This window comes from Poecilia formosa, unplaced genomic scaffold (assembly GCF_000485575.1).
Source record: "Poecilia formosa unplaced genomic scaffold, Poecilia_formosa-5.1.2 Scaffold609, whole genome shotgun sequence".
NCBI lineage: Eukaryota > Metazoa > Chordata > Actinopteri > Cyprinodontiformes > Poeciliidae > Poecilia > Poecilia formosa.
In genome coordinates this window covers 146,499-156,824 of record NW_006800548.1, presented here as the reverse complement: position 1 = coordinate 156,824, position 10,326 = coordinate 146,499, and the positions used below count along the sequence as shown (strand labels likewise).

The window sequence follows — 10,326 nt, the reverse complement described above, 5'->3', positions numbered from 1 at the left end:
TAGCAGGTGTTTATATGTACGAGCATTAATCTGCTTTAGGAGTGATGGAACGAAGCGGATCCTCCGCGCAGTTTGTTGAATAATAATTAAACGAATGAAAATTAGATGCAGCTGAATAAGTCATCATTAAAAATAACAGGTAAAAATGACGGAATTCTTTACCCTGACAGTCAAAATGACAGACAACGAAAAAGTATATGTACCCCAAGAACACACAGACGTACACAGACCTCAGTGCAACAAGCTCCTGTTTGAGAGTACAGGCTTTTCGATCGGCAGAGTTTAGTTCCACTTCCAGAGCAGCCTTGTCCTTGGCAAGTGCCGCCCTATGTTCGGCAGCTGTCTTTGCAGCGGTGGTCTTTTCTTCTAGCTCCTTCCTGCATGCACACAGCTCCTCTTGTAAAGTCTGCATCTGCCTGTTGACCTGAACATGGACATTCACAAACAGAAACCAAATCAAACAAACTTCTTTCACATGCAACAGTACACAGCTCCATGCATTGCAAAACGGAAGACACAAGGTTTAGAAATCGATCCTCAAATCACAAGACATTTTAAGGTCAATTTTCAAAAATTGACATCAAGCTTGGCATTTCGCTAAAGGGAGCCAAAAGTGAGAATTATAGGTGAAGTATGTATTTTTTTCACATATTTGTTAAAATTGATCCCATATGTGACAATATGTTTATGAGGCAGTTCCTTTGTGAAAAGACTGATCTCCTCCAATTCCTCCCTGACATGCTATTGTCGCCTGTCAAAATGCACCACTCCCGAGTCAACTTGACCAAAAACAGCCAATCAAAACTGAGAGGACGGTTGTAGTGTTGTCAGTCAACCTCATGTACTCGCTGCTAAATGTGGTAATAGAGAAGAAACAACTTAAAATTACAGGAAAATTGTTTACCTGCAGTCATCAGTGGCTATGCTAACTAGCCTGAGGATTCCTGACAGGCTGTGCAAGCTGCAGTGTGACAAAGAGCAAGGCTGAAGGAGAGGGCGGATGAGCAGTGCAACACAGAGGGCTGATTAACACTGCTAAGATCCGCCTCCTAGCTCTCATTGGTTGTTTGTAGTTTCTAGGGGTTTTATTTATTTATTTTTTTTGCAGATTATCTATCCCACATCATACTATCATGACATAGTGAAAGTTTCAACAAATATGTAAAGGAATATTTTTTTATATATATATAAAAGTTACATACTGCAGCTTTAAGAGTTTGACTTTTTCTAAATGTAATTTAAAATATGGTGACACAGATCTGTCGAGCAACAACAATTAAGAGCAACAAGGAATTGCTTTGCCATCTTCCAACAGTTTCTCTGGTTTCATAAACAGAACAGGAGAGAATTACCCTCTCATGAAGTTTCCTTTAAGTGGCATTAAGCCTGTTGGCGTCCCTGTTAAAGATTAGAATTGGAAAGTTACCCAAAAGTTATGGGTGGGTGCCAATAGGCACCCATGTTGTATGGGCAACATGTGCCGGACATGTTGCCCATACATTGTTTACTGTCTTTGTTTAATCTGTTGTTAACATGCTGTAGCTTTCCATGCTAATATATCAAAGTAAGCTAGTTAACAAGAGTACTGATGTTGCTACCCATGTTACATCTCTTGCTAGTTAGTAATGGTAGTGATAAACCCACCTCCTATAATCACTGTACATTAGTCGTGCTCACTGTTGCTTTCCTATGTTTACAAGAAATCTTTCTCATCACACTCATCACAAAAAGAACAAAATGAAGGAGGCGATGTTAGACCAGAGGCCAGCAGCAGGGAGAGTGATTCAGGAGAGACTCGAACTTGGTGACAAAAAGATATCTATTGCAGAGAGAAACCAGGCAGATATTTCAGAATTACTCTCATTCGCACTCCAAAATATTTTACCCTAAGCTGTAGGTAGTATATGGAAGAAGGCCATAAGTGGTTTATAATTATTAATTTCATTTTCGTTGTGACTTAACTTCCTGCTGATTTGTCATTTCCATTTTGTGTAATAATTTGCTTACACGAATAGCGTTTTATTGAACATTCATGTTTCGTACTACCATTTAACACTTAATGATGTAGTAACTTGCCCAAAAAGTTTAGCCTTTGTTAGTATTTAGTTTAAAGAATTAAAGTCGGTCCGCTGGTGCTATTCCGTGGCTGTTAGTGATTATGTGTGTTTTTAGCCACTAAGGAGTGGTGCGACTGAATGTGAGAGGATGATAAATCACTCAATAGACCTCTAAAAAATTTGTTCCGCTCACTTCTGGGATGATGGTTACACCCCTGTTGGGTACAACAGAGGTGTAACCCTGTGTTCAAACATAAGGTTCAGTAGGATTCAGTACATATCTAAATATCTATCCATTCATCCATTGTCTGTGCCTGCTTGTCCTTAAAGAAGTAAATAAAATATCTAAAAAATATTGGGGTTTTTGTAGATATACTTCTTTGTCCCCTGGCTCTCTACTGTTAAATAATTAATCAATATGTTCTAATATTTCAAAAGGTGGCCCATTTCAGAATTGTCCAGAGATTTGATTTGATTTGAGAGTCGTATAACCACCAGAAACCATCACTGTCCTTGTTTGGAAATTGATAATAAAAACATTTTCAGGTGTGGAAACATCTCTCACTGGGGAAGCCTCTCTCAACGGTGGACAGTGACAGTGTATTGTTTGCTGCTTTAAAGTCTCCCATGGCATTTGGGGCAGGGCGAATGCTACAGCCCTGCTTTATTGTTTTTCATGTAAGTAATTAGAAAATTATGGAGTGAACTAAATTCCTTATTGCTGCTGAAAAAAAAGTGCCTGTATTGCTTTAGTTTGGTTTACCCCTCTCTTGTCATCGTTTCTGAAGGTAAAGGATAAACCGACATGCTTCCAAGTAGCAGATTTTATTGATCGTGGGGAGTCCTCATAAAGTTGTGTGGTAGAATGCAGAGTTCTGAACATTAATGCTCTGCATGTGTAGGCTTCAAATGATGATGTATCCCTTTGCTATATATGCAAACCAAAAAATTTGTCATGAGTCTTTGTTGTTTGTTTGTTTTTCTTTCTTTCTTCCTTATTTACGTTTGAAAGATTTGACCATATTAAGTTAATTTCCCTGTGTTCTTTATTGTTGGAAAGTCGCTGCCATTGTGTTTATTTCTTGTATCCTGTTCCCTGTATTGTAGTTTATTCTCTTAGATCTGTATTAGACTTTTATTGTGGAGATTATGTCACTGCAATGAAATCTGAATTTATTGGAAGACTTTTGGTCTGCCAACAAATTTGTCCACATCTGTAAATGTGTTTGTTTGTTTTTTTTCACTAGGAAACTTTATTTATTGTGGAGAAATAAAAATGTTGTACATCTTCTGCTATTTTCTCGGACTACATTCACAGACTCGAGAACAATAGCTTTGTTCGTTATGTGAACAAAACCACAAAAACTTTTCTAAGTTGAATTTTTTTTTTCCAAGCGGCCAATAATTATTTCAGTTATGTTTAGGCAGATATTATTATAATTTGACATTATGTAACAGTAACTGCTCTAAAACAGTACTGAAGCAGAATGTTTACAAAAGCAAGAATCGATATAATCTGGTTTTTAACTAAAATGAGCTCGCATTAACCAAATATTATCGCTGCGTTCCTCTTAGCGTCTCCTTAGGTAAATATGAAAAAGGATGAATTACATGTTATGGATGAGAGTAGCAGCCAGTGAGGAGATGAAACATAAGCATAGTACTCTAGAGGCCACACAGGGCTTGTTTTATTTAAGGTTGATTTATTTTTTGCAGATAGGTTTCCTAAAAATGTTTGGATGGAATTTGTCAAATTGTTTAGGTTTGTTAAACTCTAACTGGGGATCAACAGCTCCAGGTATTACATTTAGAACAGATAATAAATCAGGAAGGCATTCTTTTCATTCTTTGCAGGACGAAACGGCAAGATATTATTTAGGAAGAATGGGAATACTTAAGGTGTTAATTTATCGGCGCTTTCGGAAGACCTCTGCTAGGTATTAAATGTCTATCTATTTATCTTTTCCAGTTCACATTTGTTCCTGAGTATCCTGTGGCTGTAATCTCCCAAGTCACTCATAAAATACAGCAGAAGAGCTCCAAAGAAAACTACAAGATTAGAAAATAATAATAATAATAAAAAAAACGCTGCATGAGCTCCTATACATTTTAGTGGAACAAAAACAAGCTGCGTGAATGTGATGAAAGCTATTAATAACGTAAGCACAGTTCTCCCAGGTGGTGGGAGCAAGGCGGGGTGTGAATGACCAACAAGCCCTGACCTCCGATTGCTTCTTCAGGGCCTTGGCTCTCTCCCTGTGCAGGAGGCTCAGTTCCGCTTCCAGCTTCTGGCAGAGCTCTCGCAGTAGAATGTGGGAGCTTTCAAAGGCTTGTTTTTCAGCAAGCAAGTTCATCATCTCCTTCTGCACTCGCGCCGCGTCCTCTCTGGCTGCCGCTCGCTTCCCTTCAGCTTCACATCTGCGTTCGCTGAGCTCCATTTTCTCGCCTTCAGTCTGAAAGAGATGGAAATTTCGCTTTGTTCGAGCTGCCGCTCATTGATATATTTGTGAAAATCCACAGAGACTGACCTGAAGAACAATGCGATTAAGCTCCACCTTGTCTTTGGCGAGACCTTCGCTAAGAGCAGCCAGTTTAATGAGAGAATCTTTAAGGGTAGAATGCTGACTCTGCAGTTTGATCAGAAGGCTCTCCTGTGCAGCACTGTGACATTCCATCTGTGGAGTCAATCATTCTTACAACAGTCACACAAACTTCCAAGAGCCACAAATATATATCGAAGGTAAGCATTGCGCTCTCACGGGCAGAACAGTTTACCTTGCTTAGAGCCAAAGAAAGGCTGGCTTTGTCATCCTCCAACATCTCCTTCTGCAGAGTAATTTGATCCAGAGATTCCTTCACTGTAATCAGTTCCCTCCGCAGATCAGAGTATTTGCTCTCAAGTTCCTGTAAAGCTCTTTCCCTGAAATATAAAATATATCAAAATGTAATTCTCACACTATTTTTCTTGTCAGACTCTTGGTCATGGAAACTTTTCTGCAGTCTTCCATTTTTCCTCCTTTCAGCTCCACACTCTGATATATCAGCTGTCCAGACAAGGGTAGTAACTAGTTCCATTTACTCAGATACAGTTACTCGAGTAATTTTTGGAGGGAAAATCTACTTTTGTGAGTAATTTTTCAACTCTGTACTTTATACTTTTGGTTGAGTAATTTTATTATGAATACTAAGTGTCGCTACTTTTATTAGAGTAAAATTTCTGGATACACTAACCATTGTGAGTAATTTCACTTAATGAAGAACAAGCTTGTTTTAACCCAAACATTCACCAGTTGTTGTTAAAGGTTTCATAAAATTTGTTTATGAAGAAATTGATTTTGAAAATTTTTCTTTTGCCTGATTTTGTTATTTTGTAATTATGTAATTTCTATAAATTATTTTCATTTTGGTCTTTAAAACACCAACATTAACTTTACATTTTGGTCCATCTGATGATGTAATTTTTAAATATTAAGGAATTTATGATTTGATCAGCTATTCAATACTTGAGTTGCCTTTTTACCAAATACTGTTTTATTCTTAAGTAATTTCTTGGACAACTATTTTTACTTATACTTGAGTAAAAAATATGTTGAAGTAGTCATACTCTAAGTTTTTGATTTTTCTACTTAAGCTCTGCTGTTATACATCCTCTAAACGTAAAAATTTGAAGTTTTTTGATAATGCATTTCATGGGAGTGCAGTCGAGAATAACTGAGAAAATATTCTGCTATAGTAGAAAGATCACAGATCATCAAGAATAATGCAGCAGGCTTATACTTTTCTAGCTTTTCTTTTTCAGACACTTTGAGCATCTAAAACGCTACCAATAAGGCAACACTAGTAGGACACAAAGGATTCTTGTTCTTCTTCTCGAAACCGGTTTCAAGCTGCGTATCGCCACCTACCATAGAGGGGTGTAGTGTGTCATTTTACATTGTGTCGATGGAACAAAATAGACACAAAATACACAAACTCTCAACAAAGCAATGAAAGCAATGAAAGTAGAAAGTATGATTTTGATTTCAAAATGTAATGAACTTTTAAGTTTTCCAATAACAAATTCTACTCAAGTACAAATTCTCTAAAACAGTACATAAGTACTAAATTCACTTCATTGCTGCCCACCTCTGATCACGTCTGTTTTAAACCCATCTTCAACTGGTTTCCACATCCACCTCTCCAATTTTCATCCTGTCCTCATGTGCCTTTTGTTTCACTCCATTCCCTCAACCTGTCCTCTTTTCTTTCTCACTTTCCTTCATTCATCAGCTTCTGAACGTACTCCTCCCATCGTCTCAACACTGTCCTCACCTCTTAATGCACTTTCATCACCATCCTTAATCACTAACTTGCAGCATGTCCTTTTCAACTCAATCTCTCTCGTCTTGCTAATTGACACAGGTCTTTTCCAGCTTGCTTTGTTTCCAGCAACTCCCAAAATCCCAAAACCTTGAAATATCTCCACCTAAGAAAATTGAGAAATCGTGTTGACTTATGCCAAACTCTTGTTTTTATTTCATTACATATCTTTGGATAATTTAACATTTTTTTAAAATATATCATGAAAATACTGTATGAGAAAGCCTACCTTGTAGGAGAAGCGTTGCTATAAAAATCATTTAGAATGTCAACTTTCTGACATGTGTTAGCGATCTGAGTTTGAACAACATGACGCGTGAAATCAATTGGGCTTGACAGGATGTTTGTTATGCAAAGGTCATTGTTTGAACTCAAATGTACCCTCTGCGGACTTCGGCGTGCTGGCGTGACAGCTGCGTTTCCAGGTCCTCCCTCTGCTGCCTCAGGAGGTCTCGTTGTCTCTGGAGGTCCAGTGACGAACTCCTCAGTACATCCAGCTCCGCTCGCTGGGAGTCCACCTCCTGCTGCAGCCCAGAACGCAGCTTCTCCAGTCTCCCTCTCTCACTGTGGGACACGCAGAACGAAGGAGGCAGAGGAAAACAAAAGAATGAAGTAATCCGGGGTCACAGAGGACAAGATTAAGATATATGCCTTTTTGCAAAGCTGTACAATATGTGCAACACTAGTTTTTTTTGTGTGTATTTTTTTTCTTGCAAATACTCATGGAATCCTGTGGGTAATAAAAAGTAAAAAGGAAAAGCTGCTTTATAAAAGTTTACCTGGAGAGGAGCTCCAGTGTGCAGAGTCTTTGGTTACTTTCTTCAAGGCTTTCCTCTAGAGCTTTTTCAGTCTCTTGATGTTTTTTTTGTATTTCCTGGATCATCTGCTCCAACTCGGTCCTCTCATCATTCTTCTGCTGAAGTTGCTCTTTAAATGTGTCCACCTGCTCCAGAGCTTTTGTCAAACGGGCATGCACCTCCTGTGTTTGTATGTGAATGGATCATCATTAGTAAGAAGGATTGACACAACATTTTTATAGAGCATGAATTTGTGATACCTGAGATTCTTTCAGATGCTTAGAAAGTACATTCTGTACAGCCATGAAGGTGCTGTTTCCTGACGGAAACCTGCCATGGGGAAGTGAGGCGGGCATACTTTCAGAGTCAGAGTTCTCACCCTGAACCAACTGGAAGTTTAGAAGAATAAAAAAAATGATGTTACAAAAAACATAATCTTCTTTAAAAAATAAAATAAAATGTTTGAATCATTCACAGAGGGGCGCAACTACATATTATTCAGGTGGATGTGAAAACATAAATCGGCGCTCCCCGAGATGAAGACACATGAAAGGTAAAACACGTGACAGGTAAAACTCGCTACATTTACCCAGTTATGTGCGCGAGGTGAAGGAGCGTAAGGGCGTGCTGAAGTGTATGCAAAGACATCATCGGCGCTCCGCCCCTCCAGACGGGGTTTTGACGCCCCCTCTAGTGCAGCGCCCCTATGCGTTGTATGCACTGCATACCCACTTTTTACCCCACTGTTCACACAGCAGGTAAATGAGCTTTTCTTGCCTGTATGTCACCTATGGCAGGCCGTAAAAGGGAAAGATCGGCCCAATTCCAATCTCCAATCTGTGTCGCTTTCATATGAGGTACTAATTTGGATATATGTCTGATTGTTTTCAAAGTGTCTGCAGTCTAAAGAGGTATCTTTGACTTTTACATCATTGTTGTGGGGCAATGAGAAAATAATGATGATAAAATTACAAGAGAAGTCTGTGTTACTTCTTTGCGGCATCTTGATAGCTAAATAAAGTTCAAGGCATATATGAACCATGGCTTTGAGACCAATAAAAAGAAAGTATATCCAGCATTCTTGATCAATGTGCAAGGGAAATGTAGACCAACAAAATCGCTGCTGTCAGAATCGACCCGTATGAGATAGATAATGCAGGCATGTCTGATGATGTGGACAAGCTGCCTCCGATCACCAACTCTGACATAGTTCACTACTAAGTGAACACAAAAGAGTGCATATACCTTGGAGGAGCTTCATGACCTGAAATCTATGGACGCATTCAATCAATGTTTCAATAGCTTTGTAAAGGACGTCTGAACTCTTCGTGTGAATAACAAGGTTCTGATTGTCAGCAGAGTAAGTACATCTAGCAACACACATCTGGGCCACATGTCTGTCTTAGCCTGAAGAAGGTAGTTTGTCAGTGAGTAGTATTACACATAGGTGGGTAGAATACTCAAAAATTGTAGTTGAGTAATAATTGTAATGCACTCATATTTTTTATAGGTTGGATAGGAAATAGGCAACCTATAAAATTACAAGTTTAGCTAGTTCTAAACTTGTGGCTGTTTATTGTTGTCATAGCAACTGCCTACCAAGATGGCTGTCAGTTACAAAGTTCATGGAAGTGTGACGTCACATGAGAACTGTGAAGCTTCCTTTGTTTCGTTATTAACTTGTGACAGTACTGACGGCTCCCACTGCTGAATAAACTTTAAAATTGATCCATAAACAGCTCCGTCCATTAGTATTTCTATAAAAAATGCGCTGATATAAGACATAGATGTTCTTCTGCGAATGTTGGTCCCTCTGGGAACATAAACCGTTCATACAAAAGTCTTGTTGCGTCCATTGTAGATATAAACAAGGGGAAAAAGAACAATCAGCAAAAAAATTGGAACTGAGATCTAGAACTACTGCATGCTACAGCCTATGTCATGTTGTACTGACCTGATGTATTTGGTATAAAATGTGTTGCAGGGCTTGAACCTCAGCGCGAACTCCTGCCATCTCTGCTCTATCCTCTGCCCTCATCATCTCCTAAGCAGGAAAGCATTTAGGTTAGATAAGTAACATGCATGGGGCAAGTCTGACATTCCCCAGATTGCAGCCCTCTAGACTAGGAAGTTGTGGAGTTCATCAAGCCTGCAGTACAGACTCAAACCAATTTTAGCCCTTATTACTGCCCATGTATTTGCCTCCTCCAGTGTCCTACCATCTTCTCCAGATTTACACGCATGGTGTGAAAGCTCACATCCTTCTCACTGTTCTGGTTCTGGAAGTGGTTCAAGGTATTCGTCAGCTCCAAGATTCTAATTGATCATTATGCAAACGAGACACATACAAATAAATATAAAATACACACAGAGACACCCACCCACACACACACACGCACACGCACACACACACACACACACACACACACACCTTCTCAAACAGTGTACAAATTAAAAGATTGGCATATTGTTCTCCTGTAATACCATCAACACTATCAAATTCTCCACCTGAAATTGTAGAATTCACAAAGACCTTTGATGATTAGATCAAAAGCAGCTTAGATCCGAGATGTAAAGACATCAACATTCTTGGTTGTCTCCCATTTGAAGTGTTCAGGAGAGAAAAAAGGACTGGAACAACAGAAGCTAGAAGGAATAAAGTCTGCAAATGACAGTTACTTTTTCAGAACAGATTCAATGTGAGACCTTCATGTTCTGCAAACTCTACTTTTTTTATATTTTTTTTGGCTCTAGTGGCCTTTATTTGATAGTTAATTGGGTAATGAGAGAAGGGGGAAGACATGCAGCAAAGGTCGCCAAGGCCGGGAATTGAACGTGTGACAGCTGCATTGAGGACTAAGGCCTCCATATGTGGGTAGTGCTTAACCCCTGCGCCACCACAGCACACCCAACAAACTCTACTTCTAACACAGTTATTTAATTAGAACCTTAAACTCACAAAATGCAGTTTCAATGAAGAAGATGATCTTCGATAATCCTCTTTATGCAATTAGAAAAATATCTACAAATTGAGGCTGGTAACACATTCAAGTTGGGATAGAGGCACATCTGCCATACTTACTAAAGTCACTACCATTTTTTTAGTATGCAGT

General features: G+C 39.0%; 1 protein-coding gene across 2 annotated transcripts in view; it reads right to left on the bottom strand.

Annotated features, from left to right (window-relative positions):
• The window catches only part of crocc2 (ciliary rootlet coiled-coil, rootletin family member 2), a 48,503-nt gene that overhangs the window by 22,160 nt on the left and 16,017 nt on the right, over positions 1-10,326 (bottom strand). Inside the window, exons 8-16 of one of the 2 annotated variants that reach the window (XM_016665697.1) lie at positions 9,433-9,529; positions 9,168-9,257; positions 7,474-7,602; positions 7,196-7,395; positions 6,798-6,980; positions 4,833-4,977; positions 4,586-4,732; positions 4,280-4,510; positions 231-424 (exon numbers count right to left, since the gene is read on the bottom strand). In XM_016665697.1, coding sequence (XP_016521183.1) covers positions 231-424; positions 4,280-4,510; positions 4,586-4,732; positions 4,833-4,977; positions 6,798-6,980; positions 7,196-7,395; positions 7,474-7,602; positions 9,168-9,257; positions 9,433-9,529 — 1,416 coding nt within the window. Of the gene's footprint in view, positions 1-230; positions 425-4,279; positions 4,511-4,585; positions 4,733-4,832; positions 4,978-6,797; positions 6,981-7,195; positions 7,396-7,473; positions 7,603-9,167; positions 9,258-9,432; positions 9,913-10,326 lie in introns of those variants that run through there. The other variant, XM_016665696.1, reaches the window with a different exon arrangement.